This window comes from Crocodylus porosus, unplaced genomic scaffold, assembly GCF_001723895.1.
Source record: "Crocodylus porosus isolate Cpor-Errol unplaced genomic scaffold, CroPor_comp1, whole genome shotgun sequence".
In the NCBI taxonomy this organism is placed as follows: Eukaryota; Metazoa; Chordata; order Crocodylia; family Crocodylidae; genus Crocodylus; species Crocodylus porosus.
The window spans coordinates 1,352,478-1,368,875 of NW_017728953.1; the positions used below are offsets into that span (position 1 = coordinate 1,352,478).

At 63.0% G+C, this 16,398-nt stretch overlaps 1 protein-coding gene across 2 annotated transcripts; it reads right to left on the bottom strand.

Moving 5' to 3' along the window:
• Positions 1-1,918: 1,918 nt before the first annotated feature.
• On the bottom strand, positions 1,919-16,082 carry TESPA1 (thymocyte expressed, positive selection associated 1). 2 transcript variants are annotated; one of them, XR_002104939.1, is made up of 13 exons: positions 15,958-16,082; positions 12,127-12,335; positions 11,281-11,323; positions 10,813-10,868; positions 10,491-10,544; positions 9,941-9,977; positions 9,753-9,851; positions 9,258-9,466; positions 8,026-9,035; positions 7,310-7,394; positions 6,699-6,944; positions 2,475-2,510; positions 1,919-1,972 (listed from the first exon to the last, which is right to left on the bottom strand). XR_002104939.1 is itself a non-coding variant. In XM_019556495.1 (11 exons), the coding sequence occupies exons 2-11, from the start codon at positions 12,290-12,292 to the stop codon at positions 6,820-6,822; spliced, it is 1,884 nt and encodes a 627-aa protein (XP_019412040.1). In that variant the 5' UTR covers positions 12,293-12,335; positions 15,958-16,082; the 3' UTR covers positions 6,548-6,819. The 2 variants fall into 2 exon arrangements, 1 of the variants encoding a protein (XP_019412040.1); XM_019556495.1 differs by lacking the exons at positions 1,919-1,972; positions 2,475-2,510 and having other exon boundaries at positions 6,548-6,944.
• Positions 16,083-16,398: the final 316 nt, after the last annotated feature.

Consider the following 16,398-nt stretch of genomic DNA (forward strand, 5'->3'; position numbering starts at 1 on the left):
CACTCCCCTGGGGTACTGTTCCCACCCACCACACCCCTGCCCTGGTGGGGCTTCTCCTGGCCCCTGAGGACCATGGGATCATTGAGGGTGCCCTTAAGGCAGCCCTGGGGAGGTTGCGCACCAGGGAGGACACACGGGTGCTGGATGCTTGGGGCTTTATTAGCGGGGTTGACAGAAGCTGGATCTCAGCACGGAGCTGTGGCAGTGGAGGGGTCCCGTGCAGGGCACCGGCTCCTCAGCACTGGGGCTGCCTGGGCCGCGATCACCCATGAAAGGGCTGGCACCTCCTTGCGCACCTGGGAAGTGATGGGAACAGAAGCCATGAGCTGGGGCTGGGGAGATGCGGGGACCCTCTTTGTCCCACCTCCATGGGGATGCCCGGGAAAAGGTCACCATGGCGAGTCATAAGGCTTGCCAGAGCTTAGGTCCAGCTTGCCCCATCTCCCATGTCACACAGGGGCAGAGAGTGGAGGCTGGAAGGGAGAGTGACAGGGGCTGAGCAGGGTGTTTCCCCCCGTTCCTCGCTCTCTTGCAGCCTCCAGCATCGAGGGTCCAGGACGTTGTGATCCAGAGGCCGTGCCCCTCGCTCCTGTGCTCAATAGCTTTCTCCAAGAATGGATCCAATCCTGTTTCCCCCAGGGCCTGGCTCTGCTCTGTGCATGGTGAGGGGTCACCCCGTGCAGCCATGCTGTGCCCCAACGGCCCCGAGCACTGTGGGCCCTGCTGCCCCATGGCCAGCACGGATGGATTAACACCAGTCCTGAGAGGCCCCTCAATCCCATCTCTCCACCCTCTCCCTCCCTCATGCCCACTCCCCCCAGCCCCGGTCCCCATGCCTGCCCCTCAGTGCTCACCATCTCTTCATCCAAGAATGCGATGGAGAAAACCCCAGTCTCTTTGTGAGGCTGCAGGAGACATGAGCACCGAGGTAACAGCACAGCCCCTGGCTCCTGCTGCTCCTCCCAGCCTGAGACCCCCTTCCCACCCCCAGACAAAGGCAACAGCACTTGTCTGGCATGCCATTAGGGCCCCAAAGGCAGCTTCGGTCTCCCCGAGCTGAGCTTGGCCTCAGGGATAGCTTCATTTGAATTAAGAATCCACAGCTGGTACCAACCCCTGGGGATGGGCTGGGGCAGCCATGGCGCTAAGACCCCTGGAGAGGGTCTATCCTGAGTGAGGCCAGGGTCTGCAGGCAGACAGGGGTTACCCCCAGGCTGGGGGTGGGGAGCAGCACCATGCAGCAGAAACCCTGGGAAATGCAGGTCTTCCAGGGGCACTGCTCCCTGGACTCCCCACCCTGCCCTGGGCATGGATGAGGCTCATCCCGTGGCACCCCCGGGGGACCTTGGACATGCACACACTGGCACCCAGACTCACCTGAGCTGAGAGGTGACAGGGCTGGAGCAGTTGTAGCTGCAAAAGAAGAGGAAGATGGGATTTTCCATGGGACTCTTGGATGGGCCCAGACCCCAGAGGCACCAGGGGACAAACACAGCCGGGCCACGGCCACGTGCCACGAGCATTATTGGCATGCTAGCTCGGCGGGTCTGAGGCTGGGCCTGGGGCTCAGGGAAATCTCCCTCCGAGACACTTACGGGAACCGTGGCCCGGGTCGCCGGCAGCCAGGGAAGGTTTGGTGCCTGACACACCTGATACAGCACAACTGCCAGAGCTCCCACGCCTTCCAGACCTTCGCCACACTGGGCATGGGCTTGCCAGGGCATGGGGTCCACGGGACGCACCCGGTGCTGGTGGGCAGTGTCGAGGCCGGGGCAGCTGAAACGAGAGAGAATGGAAACTGTTTGCATGTGCGGCCGCTTAAAGGCACCTGGACGCAGGGGAGACCACGGCCCCCAGGACTTGCACCCGGGACTCCCAGACTCACCAGTGCCGGTGGGAGGCATGGTGGTAGTGGCAGTGGTAGTGGTAGGGGCAGTGGTAGTGGTAGGGTCAGTGGTAGCGGTATCTGCAGCTGGAACAGAGGAGAGAGATGTGGTGCAGGGCGGCTGGATTCCCCAGCCCCAGCCGGACCCAGGGACACTTACACATGGTGTGTGCCAGCACTTCTATCACACATGTCATGCCCCCTACCAGAGCCAGCCCCAGTATCAGGGTGGAGATACGCCGTATGGAGATACCCCTTTCCCCCACCCAGTGCTCCCTGATCCCCCCAGAGATGCAGTGAGGCCAGCAAAGCATGCTCTGGATTCCCCTGGGGTGGCCGGTGCCCTCCCGGGGGGATCAGCATGCCAGAGATGATCCCCAGCTGCGGGGTGGGCCCTGGCAGCCACAGCCCTCACCAGGGAGGCCTGGGGAGGGGTCCCTGCTCTAGGTTTCGGCAGGACTCAGACTGGGGCCTGAGCAGAGTGGCCTCAATCTCTCCCCCGGCCTTGGGAGGATCCCATCTCTGCTGCCTCATTATCAGGAAGAGCTGAATACCGGCACGACGGGATCCTGTGCCCGTGGGTACTTACAGGGGCTGTCAGAGGTTTCCGGGATCAGAGCTGTTTCTGCAACGGGAAGGGAAAGATGTGTTCATGCTGGGAGCCCCTTCTCTGGGCACGGTGCTACGGGGTGCAAGCTGAGATCCCCCCTACCCCCATGCAAGGCAGGGAAAAAGGAGTGGGAGTTCACTAGTGCGAGGGTCAGCCACAGGGGCCCTCCTGCTGCCATGTCCCCCAGACCCTGCTCCCTGCCCCATATTACCCTCCACCCGGCAGGGCAATGGTCCCTACTCACGTCCAGCCACCAGGCTGCAGGTGACGCTCGCCAGCGCCAGGAAAACCCAGGGCTTCATCATGGTGAGAGGAGACAGGACAGAGACTTAGGAAGTCTTGTCCAGCCGAGGTGTGCAGGGCTCAGGCTGCTATATAGGTGCCAGGCACCAATGGGAGGAGCAGGGAGGGCTCCGGGGCACTAACCACCGGGCTAACGAAGGAGGAAACACCTGATGGGTAAACAGCCCCCAGGACTTGCAGGAGGAAGTGACGGTTAGACTCGATTAGCTGTGCTGGCCCCCTGCCCCAGGGATCTGGATGTCCTTGGGTCCCTTTGTCTCCGTGCCCAGGCCCCCAGACACCCCATGCAAGGCCCAGGCTTCGCTCCAGCCTCCCTGGCACACACAGAGGCCATGGGGACCTTCCCCATTGGCCCCTACCAAAGCTTATCCCATCCTGCTTGTTCCAGTGGTAGGGGCCGGGGGGGTGCCCAGATCCCAAATGCCAAGAGCCAGCCAAGAACTGCACACGACATGGATCTAGTAACAGTCTGAGCACGGCCGCCTGGGTCCAGGCTGCTGTTTAATGCCACAGTTGAACTGGAGTCTGTGCTTGCTGCTGAAGGAGAGTCCCCCAGCCGGGCTCATGCCCAGGTCCAGGTCCTGGGCACCAGGCAATTCCTCTCCTACCCCAGCAGGATTAAGGGTCTCTGGCTGAGCCCCAAGCTTAAATGTCTCCCCTGCCGCTTTCTGCTGCTTCTCGCTCTCAGTCTCTTCATGCCACAGCTCAGTCTCCCCCCTCGGCTCTCTTTTCCCCCACCCAGTTGCCATGCCCTGTCCCTGGCTCCATGCCCATCCACACCTGGCCTGACCAGCACCAGCCAGGACTGCGGGCGTAGCCCTGCCCAGGCCCAGGCTAGAGCATCCTCTGCATGGGGACGACCTCCAGGGACCACATGCAGACCTGGGTTAACTTTCATGGATCAGCAAAAAGCACTTTCTGGTTATAACCTCCCCCAGCCCCACGTGCACGAGCCGTCAAGCAGCTGTAGGCACGAGGGCGCTACAGGACAAGCTGCCGGGAGTTTTTTATCATACGAAAAGCAACACAGCTGTAAGCAGGAGGCTTAGCTTACAGAGCTCCTCAGCAAGCCCTTCAAAGAAAGGAGCATGGTCTTTGTACCCCAAGCAGATAATCAGCCAGCCTCGAAACCCCTTTGCCCTTCTCTGGGCAGCCAGAAAGGCTCTTTGGGGCTGGCCCCATCACAGCAACAGGGCAAGCTTGCTGGGGTCACTTTGTCCCCCTACCTGTAAACTGCTCCTGCAGCCAGCCTGCCTCCCTTCCCTCTCTCCTTTGAAGCACTAAATTCAATGCCCACAGCTGGGTTTCTCCAACAAGGGCCAGGCAACATCCTTCCTAAGTTCGTCCCCCCCCCAGCAGGCCTGGACTGCTCAGGCTGGGATTGAACAGAGCAAGAATGAAAAACCCCACCCGAGGCAGGTGCTTGGCCTGGCTAAGGAGGGTTAAAGTCTGGTGCGAGCAGCTTAAGACAGGGTCATGGATAGGAGAGAGGCAGCGCTAGGGTTCACCTGCTCCAGTGAATTTGGATCAAGCCAGAGCACTGGATGCAGCTCAGCACCCAGCCTGGGGACAACGTAGACCTGCTTGGTCCCAGGGCAGCCCCAGCTGGTGAGCTGGCAGGGACCAGGTGACAGGACCCGCTGCCACAGACTCTGGGGGTCCTGGGATCAGTCTGAGAGCCCAGCACGTCACGTGCGTGTCCCCTGGGAGCAGAGCAGCCCTGCTAGTCGCCGTGCAGGAGGTGTCTGGTTCTCTGGACGCACAGAGCTGCTGTGTGCAGGGGGCAAACCCCCCCAGGGCCGGGGCCGGCCCACCCGCGGCCCAGATCGAGCTCTGCCTGATGCCACACATGGAGCCAGAGGCAGGGATTAGCAGGGGAGGGGGTGTTTGCAGGGCAGGGGCGGAGGTGCTGGGGTTTCTCATAGGATCACAGTATTTACCCAGATTCAGTTGGTGCCTGGAGCAGGTCTGTAAGCAAGCACCCCCCACACCCATGGCAGTTACTGGGGGGACCAGCGCCAGCTCGGGTCCAGGCCCAGAGGCAGCGCGGTTCTTGGCTTGCTCCAAGTCCAGGAAAGTGTTTGGGATTTGGGCTTATCCCAGCCGCCCCCTCCCCTGAGCTGCAAACATTGCCCTCCCCCAGCTAATCCCCTGCTCCAGCTCCAGGGTTGCAAAGCTCTTGGCCTCCAGGATGCGTGCTCCCTATGCCAAACCTGGCAGGTAGAGCTCAGCCTGGGCAGAGGTGCCCACGCAACTCAAGTGCATCAAACCCTGCCCTGGGCAGGCTGTGCTGCGCGTCCAGGGGCTGGGCCTGGGCCCCCGGCACCCCCAGTCTGGGGCCGACCGCAGCACTGGAGAAACACGGGAGTGTGCGGAGAAGCCACAAGAAGGATTTGTGGGGACAAGACCGGCAGGAACGGGGAGACCCGAGAGCGCCGGTGCTCAGCTTCTCCGGGGGTGGGTGGAAGTGCCCCGGGGGACCCTGCTTCAGCAGCAGTCAGATGTCTCCTTGGGCACTAAAACACAGGACCCCCGGGCAAGGACAGACACAAGCACTAACTGCTCCACGAGGCCTGACTGCAGCTCTGCTAGCCGGGGGCATCCCGCTGGCCTCTTGTGCTAGGGCCGTGGAGAGCTGGGGTCTGGCCGGGCCTGCACAGCTCACAGCAGGTTTGGCCTGAGCAGGGTGATGGGCTCTGGCCCACCTTGGCTGTGCAGACACAGGGTTCCCACGGGGTGTTTTGGGGTGGCTAATGTTCACTGGCCCAGGTCCCAGGAAGGTACTGCTCCCCATGCCTGTCCTAAGGGCTGTTTACCCATCAGAAGTTTCCTCCTTCATTAGCGTGGTCGTTAGTACCCTGGGCAGCTCCTCCCACCCAATGGTGCCTACATAAGGCAGCGAGCGCAGCCCAGGTCACCCCAGGCCCTTCAGGCCACGGCTCGGTCCTGTCTCCTCTCCCCATAACGAAGCCCTGGGTCCTCCTGGCACTGCTGGGAGCTGCCTGCAGCCTGGCGGCTGGGTGTGAGTTGGGCCCATTGCACCCTGGAGGAGGGGGATACTGGGTGGGGCAATGGGGGTGGAGGAAAGCACCTCATGGGCATGGGCTGTTCCCTCAGGGCTGGAATCACGGGCCTGATCCAGCCACGCTGGGTTCACGAGGGGCCACAGGGCAACCGGTGCCATCAGAGCGCCGCATGGATGGACAGACAGGTCAACGGACCACACGGTGCCCCGGCAGGGAGCATTCAGGTCCCCCAGGCTGAAGCAAGGCATGTACTTCCCCCCGACCAGTCCCGGGGCCTGGGTGCTAAGAAGCCGAAGCCCGGCGTGGGATCCGTCAGCCCCAGCAGCCCCCATGACCGCCCCATGCCAACATGCAGCCCTGCCAATATAGCCTGAAGTAAATGGTGTCTGCGTGTCCGTGGTTTCCCTGGCCGGGGGCCAGGGGTCATTGGGTGGCCTGTGGGCACCCTGGCACCTTCTGCTGCCCAAAGAAACTCAGCACTGGTTATTCCAGCCTGGTGCCTCAGTTTCCCCACTGAGAAGGAGCAGGGTCTGGCATGCTTTTGGCCACCCAGCAGGGGCTAGGAAGAGGACCCAGGCGTCCCGGTTCTCAAGCCAAGAGTCCCTGCACGGGACCTGGGGGCTGCCGCCTGCCCCAGGCAGCTCAGTGGGGTGGTGCTGCCAGCTGGCAAGATGTAGCTTGGTACCCACCCCTCCCGGCCTGGCGAATGCCACCCCTATGCCACACGTGACTGCAGGCGTGCCCCAATTCTCCTCTCTCCAGTGCTTTTATTTACAGTGTGCAGGGGCTGGGCCCAGGCGGGGCTCCAGCCAGCCTAGTGTTGTGCTTTCCAAAGTGCTAGTGCCACCGCGACTGTCCCCTGGGGGACACAGACCTGGGGCAGGGACCTCTGTGTATCCTGGTGTGGGAGCCAGCAGGGGATACACTGGAGCTGGCAGCTAGAGCTCGTGGCCAGAAACAAAGGGGACCTGCTGGACAGGTGGAGCGTGCGGCTCTCAGTTGGGGGTCCTGCCCCTACACCGCCTGCCCCGGGGGAAGGGGGGGATCCGTGAGCTGGGCGCCGGCTCCTCCACGAAGCCACTGCTGTCGGAGCGGGAGCTGGTGGCGTGCAGCATCAGACCTGGAGCAAAGAGATACGTGCTGGCACCGAGCACCTCTCGCCTGGCTCTGCCCCCTGGCATCGGACGGGGTGGGCCATGCTATGTGCTTTCAGGCCCCACGGAGCTGGACACAGGGTGTGAGCCCTGGTCTGAATAAGTCCTATATCTCTGTGAGCCTTGCTCCTTGCAGCAGGGGGTGGTGGGGGAGGAGGGGGACGACCCTGCCTGGACATCCCAGGAGCAAGATCTTCAGTTCCTAGGGGGTGGGGAGATGGGGAGTGTCTAGGCCCAGCAGCCTCGGGGTGGGACCCCCAGTCCTACCCTGCAGGCAAACCCCATGCCAAGCAAGGCTGCCATCCAGCACTGGGGCTTCCTGCCCACTTACGTCTCCGAGGCTCGGCGAGGGCCAGAGCAGAAGGGTTGGCCTCCGCCGCGGGCGCGTCTTCCTCGTCCTCACTCTCACTCGGCACCTGGAAGTGAGAAGCCACAGGGCTGGGTGCGGGGCAGGATAGGCGACAGGAGGGCCTGCCGATGGCAGGGCCCAACCTGAAGGGCTGCTGGTGCTGGAGGGGCCTGGGGGTACCATCCAAGGGGGCTTGGTGGGGGGTGCCCACGTGTATCAGTACACGCTGGGGCGGGGGGAGGCTGTGTGCAGGGCAGGGTGGGCAGTGCCCAGCCCTGCCTGGGAAATGCTTCTATGAGGACAGACACCCTCAAGCCCCCAGAGACCCCCCCAGCCATGGAGGGAAACCAGCCCCACTGGAAGCCACGCCTTTAAAGCCTTAAATCGCTCATCCCCTTCAGCCTGAATCACTGCTAACACACCGGGGAGATTTACCGCTCCAGATCCCACGGCCTTCGTCCTCGGCTGACCTGTGCCAGGGACTCTCCTAGCACCTCTCCAGCTCACCGCTCTCCCCACACCCCCTCTATCCTCCCTGACCAAGAAGCTCCTCTGGGCTGCCAGGAGGGACTGTCCCCACATCCATCCTGTGATAGGGCACCACTGGGAGCTGGCATGGCCGTGGCTCCCACCCAGGCACCACGGCTCAGGCCTGGGGGAGATGTGCCAGGTCCCTGGGCTCCGGTGATACTACCCACCTCTTCCATTTCGAAGGACTCCTTCATCGGGAGAGATGGCTCTGGCACCCAGAGGTCATGGCCACCTGTGGCACATGACGCTGGAGTCTCCCCCCAGGAGGGCATGGCCACCTCCTGGGCTTGGGGACAGACTGGCTGCCCGGAGTCCCATGAAGGTTTGTCCTCTATCTGGCACCGGTCTGTGCTCAGGAAACCCCCACTGGCGTCAGCTCCTGACGGGCCCCGCAGGGCCAGCACGAGACCCGAGTGATCCCAGCTGGAGGTGTCAGGCGGCATGCCCCCTCCGCGGCCTTCTCTGTGCCTCCACATCCTCCAGCCAGCATCCGTGGCCTCATGGCACAGTCCAGGCAATGGGCAGTCCAGGCTGGCCCATAGAGCGGCACTGCCCAAGTTGATCTTCTGTCCTGCAAGGTAGCCTGGGGTGTCCCGGTAGCTTGAATCACCCAGCTCCTCCATGCGTCCCCAGTCTGTGCTGGCCACTGGTCCCACGGGGTCCCAGTGCAGCCCCGGCACTGCAGGGAGCCTGCTCTTCCCTGGTGAAGGAGCCGGGGTGGCCTCGCCTCCATGGCAGAGAGGCGGTGAAATATCCCCAGCCGTTGGCTCTGCCCTGCAGGGGCCCTGGCACCTGCTCAGGGACCCCTCGGGTGCAGCCCACTCCATGCCCTCTATGTTGGCTTGGTCAAAGCAAAACCACCTCTCCCGGGCCCTCTCCATCACCTCCTGCACCACTTGGCCCAGGCTGCAGCGGTGGCGCTCAGCCTCTCCGCCAGGCGACTTCTCGGCCTTGGGCGAGGTGTACAGGCACATCTTGGACACGGCCTTCTTGAGCCGGTCTACAGGCGACAGGGCCTCCGGCTTGGCCTGCACCACGCGCAGGTCAGGGATGTCCGTGGAGGCCCAGAAAAGGCGGGCGGGTGAGATCTTCTGCACCGGGGTCTTCGAGACGTAGGAGTAGAGGCAGAAGAAGGCATCTGCGGTCACGGCCAGTGCCTGCACCTGCTGAAACCGGCCTGGAGCAGGGGGAGAGGCAGGTCAGGGGTGCAGGGTCCCTGGGTTCCCACAGGTGGGGAAACTGAGGCACGGCATCGGCCTGCCCCAGGCTGCATGAAGGCACAGATGGGAGTCCAGGGGCCTGTTCTCACCCCTGGGCATCACACCCCACTGCCACTGAGACCCAGGGCTCAGCTTTCCTGCCGCGGCTTGCCCCCCAGCCGGGCAGATGGGTCACTTACTAGCCAGCGTTAGGCAGGGATCCTCCATCTCCATGCGCTGCACTTGGGCCTTCAGGAAGAGCTGGAAGTCGATGCCCCGGGCCTGGGAGGGGGCAGCGAAGAACCGGGCGGGGATGCGGGCTGTGGCTTGCGGCTCGTCCTGCACGAAGCCCAGGTTGTAGAGGATCTCCTCTGCATCCTCCTGGCACCACTCCAGGATCTCTGTGATGCTGCGGGGGGGGAGCAGACCCAGGGGCTGGGACTATGGACCCCCATAGACCGTGCCCACGGCCACGCACCCCTCTGCTCAGCCCCCTCCATCCTCCCACCATGCCCACCCCACTCCATCCTCCCGCTGTGCCCACACCACGCCCAGGCCATGCCCTGCCCCGCATGCTAGGTCCCTGGCCTTCCACATGCCATGCCTGCCAGGACCCACAGCCCACACCGTGTCCGGCCTTGCACCTTTGGGGCTGCATGCCCCCCACAGCCCCGCCACCAGCCTCGAGGCCCGACCTGGAGCTGGTCTTGTTGGTGCCAGTGGAGAGCGCACTGGATGCCATGCTCTGCCCAAGGTGGAGGTGTTGCCTGGCCCAGGGGTTCTCCAGCAGGGCCCTGCCAGGGGAGAGCCAAGGGGGCACACGTCACAGAGAGCCCTGACCCCTTCCTACCCCAGACTGCGAAAGGAGGGCCCAGACACTCACCGGCCAGAGGCTCTGTCATTCCTCGGAAGAAGCAGAGCTGGAAAGAGATGGAGAAGCCTTGAGCAAGAAGGGGTTCTCGTGTCCCCGAAACCCCAGCAAGCAGCTCCCGGGGGGGTGCATGGGGCAGGGGCCAGTCCCTGCAAGGTGCTCGCCAGCCCAGGGAGAGCAAGCAAAGGGGAGGGCAGTGAGGCTGGGTTGTGGGATTGGGCTGATACAGCCTTGATTATCATAATTAAGACTAATTAGCAGCCTCAGGGTAGCTGTTAGCAGGAGGACTAGGGGGCTTGGTAGCAAGCAGCATTTGGAAATGCACTTGCAACCCAGTGGGTGTGAAGGGAGTTGGCTCCTAGGGTGCCAGCTCCTCCTGTGTGCCCGGGGCATGCTCACGGCTGGACAGGAAACCCGGCGCTCTCCCAGCTGTGAATCAGGCCGCGGAGGTCGCACAAAGCTGCTATGCAGCAGTGCAGCCTAGTGCCGGGGGGTCTGGGCCTGCCCCAGTGTGGCCGTGACCCCAGTGCTGGGCAGGTGTGAGACGGAGCAGGCCTGGTACCTTCTGCCCCCAGCGTCAAGTCGTCTTCAAAGCTGGTGACATGGCTGCTACCTCCTGCAAGAGAGAGATGGGGTCGGTGTGGGGAGCCAAGCCAGGGGCTGGGGGCTCCCCCCGGTGCTAGAAGCCAGGACCCCCTCCCAGTCCCACCTAAGCTGCAAGTCAGGCTGCGTGCCTTGCTGATGTGCCCCCTCCCGCTGTGACCCCTTCCTCACTGGGCCGTCGGGGACCCCCAGTTCTCAGCTCTGTCTGAATCAAGGCCTGAGACTGGCTAGACTCACGTGCCCCCAAGAGAGCCGAGTGGGGAAGACCCCAAGCCACCTACCATAAGGGCCGGGCACACCGAGCTCTTCGGCAGGGTTCTCCATGGATGACCTGTGTCTAAAAGACCCAAGGATCAGCACCAGCCCCTCTACCCTCCACCCTGCCCCTTGCACCCCTGCTGTGGGCCATGGTCTCCTGTAATCCCACTGTCTGTGTGCCCCCAGGAGCCCAGACATGCAGCAAGACCCCCAAGCCCCACGGGCTTTGGATGGGGGCTGACAGACAAGGGGGATGGACTACACGTGAACCCCCTGGCTGGGCTCGACCAGCCTGGCTGCTCTTTCCTGGGATCTGCCTGGATTCGCACCAGACCCCGGGAGGTCAGAGCCAGGGTCCCAGCCATGCCCGTTCCTCTGTCCCAGGCATCCAGCTTCCTCATGGAAGTACCAAACCCCCGTCTCCCCCAAAGGACTGCCAGGCCCCCGACCTGTGGCTCCCTGCCACCTGCCAGCTGTGCAGCAGGACTCACCCACAGTCCTGAAGCCAGGTCTGGATCTTGCTGGATGAGCTTCCTGCAGAGGCAGAGAAAGGCCCAGGGGGGTGAAGCAGACACACACATACATGCAAGCACATGCAGGCACTGACACACCAACATGCACAATTCCATGTGTGAGCACATGCATGCATGCATGAAAACCTGTGGGCACACAGGTGCACACATGCAGGCACAATTGCACATGCTTGCAGATAATAGGTGCACACACACGAACAGATGTATATGCAGGCACAATTACATGCACCCACACCTGCACGCACATGTGTGCACATGTGTCCCCACATGGATGCACAATGACATGTGCGCACCTGCACGCACACACACATATACATGCATACACACATGCATGTGCACACCTGCACCATGACAGGTGCACACACACGAACAGATGCATTTGCAGGCAAAATTACTTGCACCCACACATGCATACACACCTGTGTACGCATGTCCCCACATGCATGCATACACACATGCATGTGTACACATGCACAATAACAGGTACACACGCATGAAAAGGTACACATGCAGGCACATTTACACATACTCACACACACATACACATCCCCACATGCATGCACAAGGACATGTGCACACATGCACTACTGCATGCATACACACATGCATGTGCACACCTGCACAGTGACAGGTGTGCACCCATGAACAGGTGCACATGCAGCCACAATTACACGTACCATACCCACATGCACACCCCCACATGCTGCACAGTTACATCTGCATACACCCCCATGCACGTGTGCACATACAGCCACCGTAACACATGGCACATGTGCCCACATATGCCCCCTGCTGCTCTCCCACCTTCCAGGAAGACATCGTCCAGGTGCGGGGGCTGCAGTTCGGGGGCATCTTGCATGGCAGCCGCAGCCTCGGCCTCCACCACAGTGGTGCGCCAGCACCGACTCTGCGAGGCCCAGGCCCTCCGTTTCTCCCAGGAGGATGGGCTCAGCACCGACGGGCCCTCCATAGCCGGCTGTGGGCACCGGGGGCTCCTGAGTGCAGGCGAAGCCCTGAGGGGAATGAGAAAGCAGTGAGCCCCTCCAGGTTGCATCCACATCCCTGCTCACGTCCCCTGTGGCTGGGACACATGGGGTCCAGAGCCGCCCAGGAAGGAGCCAGCAGTGGCTCTCGTCTCCGTGCGGGTCATGGGCACACTCAGACCAGAGCACATTTCGCTGCCAGGCAGCTGGGCGCCACCTGGATCCTGCCTGGTCCCCGCCAGAGGAATTGCTCAGGCTGTGGGCCCTGTGACGAAGAGCCACATGTCAGGAGGCTAGAGCCAGGGCCGTGGTGTCTGAGAGCTGAGGGGGCAGAGGAGCAAAGAGCAGCACGGCCTGGCAGTCAGAGCATTATTGCCCACTGCTCTGGGGCTGGGCAGAGCTCGGGGCCTGACACGTGAGAGTGAGTCAGGAACCTCGCCAGCAGAAGCAGGACACTGTCACACCTTGGGTTGATCTCTGCGGCCAGCCCATTCGTGGATCCTTGAGCTGAACCACCCGGAAAGGACCCCCCAGCCCTTCTTGTCCCTGCCCACGGGGATGGGCACAGAGCCGCACTCTCCTACAGCCCAGCAGGACAGAGGAAGGGGAGGCCAGGGGATGTGGTGCACAGCCTGGGAGAGCCTGTGGAGGTCTGGGCTCAGCCCCCTGCACCACCCTGGCCCGGCCACTGCCCTGACCACAAGGATGCAGGGTGGGGGGGATGGAGCCACAGGGGAAGGCATTGGCAGCTGCGATACGGGCAGGGGGAAGTGCTGCGGTGGCCCCGATAGCTCCTGCAATGGAGCTGCGAGGCCCTGGCTCATGTAGGTCCAGAGGAAGGCTGCTCTGAGGCATCCTGGCACCCAGCAGGGAAGGGCCTGGCCCAGTGCTCCCTGTCACCCCACTGACACAAGGAGGTGAACATAGGGTGGGACGGAGGGGCATTGGCAGGGCTGGGCAGGCGCCAGGCTGCAGGATGGAGCAGTCGGGCCACCTGCCCGGGAGAGGGGCTGGGGTCTGGGCAGCTGCTCCTCCAGTCCCCCCGCCCACCACCAAGGCCCTTCTATGGCTAGACCTCCCTGGAAGAGGGGAGCACCGTGCATCCCACCCCCAGGAGGCCAGAGAGAGGCTGCCCACCCCTGCAGGGAGTAGAAAACAGTGGCCTCCCTGCCCCCCGGAAATTCCCGCTATGTGACATCCCTGCAGGACCCAGGGGTCTGGGGCAGGGCCGGTCCAGTCCCAGCCCGGTGCACCAGCTGCAGCTCCCAAAACTGCTGCCAGTGCCCTACTGCCGGGCAAATGTGAGCAATGCCGTTCGTCTCTCCCGTGACCACATAACATCCCCCTTTTCCAGGCTGCTGGGTCCCATCATAGAATTGGTGAACGTGAAGGTGGGAAGGGAGCTCAGGAGGTCACATCAAGTCCACCCTCCTGCTCCAAGCAGGACCAGCCCCATCTACATCATCCCAGCCAGGGCTCTGTACAGCCGGGTCTTCAAAACCTCCAAGGATGGAGAGTCGACCACTTTTCTGGGGAGCCTGTTCAAGTGTTTTACCACCCTCCTCAAGTTCTTCCTAATATCCAACCTCAACTTCCCTTGCTGCAATGTGAGCCCATTGCTCCTTGTCCTGTCCTCTGCCCCCAACAAGAACTGTCCAGCACCATCCTCTCTGCAACTCTCCTGCAGGGAGTTAAAGGCTGCTATTAAATCCCCCCTCGGTCTTCTCTTCTCCAGACTAAATAAGCCCAGGTCCCTCAGCCTCTCCTCACAAGCCCTGTGCCTCAGCCCCTGAATGATTTTCCTTGCCCTCTGCTGAACTGTCTTCAATGTGTCCACATCCTTTCTGGGGGGAGGGGCAAAACTGGACGCAGGACTCAAGATGTGGCTTCACCGATGCTGAATAAAAGGGAAGAATCACTGCCCTTGATCTGCTGGCAGCGCTCCTACCAGTGCAGCCCAGGATGCCATTAGCCTTCATGGCAACACGGGCCCACCGCTGGCTCCTTTTCAGCTTCTTGTCCCCTGTCACCCCCAGGGCCTTTTCTGCTCCCGGCCTGATCCACTCAGCACCGGGGCTGGGAGTCTCTGAGGATCTCAGCCCTGAGTGGCAGCAGCTGGAGGCCTCTGTCCTGCTTCCCAGCTCAGCTGGTGTAAAGGCCCCTGGCGGGGGCAGGCAGAGGGGAGCTGGGGGTCTCTGACTGCCCGCTGCAGGGAGGACAGGGGATGCTCCAGGTTGGGGGGCAGAGGGGGTGCAGGATGCCTGGCCGATGCCATTAAAGACACACAATCCACTGACAAGCGAGGACACTGAGTTCCCCCCGCCCATGCAATCACCTGGCCCCACACCAAACAGCCCACCGACCACAGGAGAATGGCTGTGGCCACGCGTACAGTGAGCCAGCGAGTCCAGCACAGCCGTCAGCCTTCAGCACACATCCTGGCAGCCTCAGGGCTCTAGGTGCGGCCCTCGGCCCACCGTGCTTTGTGGCGGCTACTGCAGTGAGACTTGGACGCAGCCTGGAGATTCAGGTGCAGGCACGGAGATGCCCTGTCCCATGTTTAGACTGATCCTAGCCAAGTCCAGACCTTCCTGGGGGACCTTCCTGGCCAGGGATGCGCGGGCAGTGGGACGCCATCCACAGGGGTCACGGCAGGGTGCCCCCAGGGCCTCCTGCCAGGAGCCCATGGCTCCCAGCGGGGGCCTGTTTGGCCAGTGCTTGGGGCCAGAGCCGAGCTGGCGGTGCAGAAAAGGCTCCTCTAATCTGGAGGGTCCAAGGCCAGAGGGGACACCGGTCTCTCCGATCTGGCCTCGGCACCGGGCTGGGACATGCGCCCGCTGCCCAGACCCCCGGGCCCTGGGGGGGGCTGCGGCCTCCTCCAGAGCTCTGCAGAGCAGTGGCGACGGGGAGGCTGGGTCCCGAGCTCCAGGCAGGAAGGGGAAGTACACTGAAGAGCTGGCCAAGGTCCTTCCTTCACTCCCGCCCACGTCTGGCGGGGCTCTCATCCCTGGGAAGAGTTTGACACCCCCCAGCCAGCACTGCAGCAGCCGGGAGCTCGTCCCTTGCCCCCGGGGGAAGCCCTGGGGCCACGGCCCCACCATGTGCCTACGTAGGGGGTCCCAAGACAAATCTCTCCAGCCCTAGGGACAGTGAGCCAGAGGCTGTCACCCAGCATGGGGGGTGTTTCACTAGGTCCATCCAGGGTGGGAAACCTCATCTGGAAATCCCCCAGCCAGCCAAGCCGGGGGGAGCAGAACACCCCCCCCCCCCCCCGCCCTGGGCTCTGGCTCCCAGAGGGGTGCATTGGGCGCAGGCCGAGAGAGAGGCCACGTGGCTGTGCTGGGGGCAGAAACTGGGGTGGGATTCACCCTGTGGCAGCCGGGAAGCCGCGGCGGGGCTGGTGCACCAGGGGGGCTGCCGTGGCCCCGGGCCTCCTCTCATCCTCCGGAGCAAAAGTTTCCCTTCCGGGTCTCTCCCGCCCCACCTCACCCAGACGGGGCCCTGGGGCTGTCTCACCATCCATCACCGGCTCTGTCGTCTGCCCCTTGCCCCCAGGCCGAGCCCCAGGTTCCCTCGCTTCCCTCAGCCCGCTGGCGCTCAGAGCAGGTGCCACGGCGGACGTGACAGGTGGCTTTATGGGGGCCGCACTCACCGGGACGTGGGGCGCCAGCGTGGCCAGGGTAGGCGGGAGGAGGATCCGTTAGCCGGGGTCCTTGGCGCAACACAGTGCCGTGTGCCTGCCGGCCCCCGCTGCGCCTGTCGTCAGCAGGCAGGGAGGAAGCCACGCTGTTGTGAAGAGGAAATGAAAAAAAATCAACAATGAGACCTCAAACGTTGGCCCACATCCGCTGCCACGACGGGAAAAAACTCAATGAGCTGCCCAGGCTGGCCCAGCAGCTAATTATAGCCCAGCCGTGCTGTAGCGCAGGCATCGGGGGCAAGCAGGGGAGCGAACCCCAGGTCCTGACTCTCTGCTCCCCCAGGCCACGCTCAACCCCTTGGGCCCAGCTGAAATGGGTCCCGACCCCGTGCCGTGCTCTCCCTCCAACAGCTGCTCGAGAGGGGAAACTGAGGCACACCAGTTGGTGGCAGG

Coding starts and splice junctions, on each gene's coding strand:
- TESPA1 (XM_019556495.1), bottom strand. CDS start 12,292: ATGGAGGGCCCGTCGGTGCTGAGCCCATCCTCCTGGGAGAAACGGAGG. Junction 10,869..11,280: donor ACCTGGCTTCAGGACTGTGG/GTGAGTCCTGCT, acceptor TGGGTCTTTTAG/ACACAGGTCATCCATGGAGA. Junction 9,978..10,490: donor CTTGACGCTGGGGGCAGAAG/GTACCAGGCCTG, acceptor ATCTCTTTCCAG/CTCTGCTTCTTCCGAGGAAT.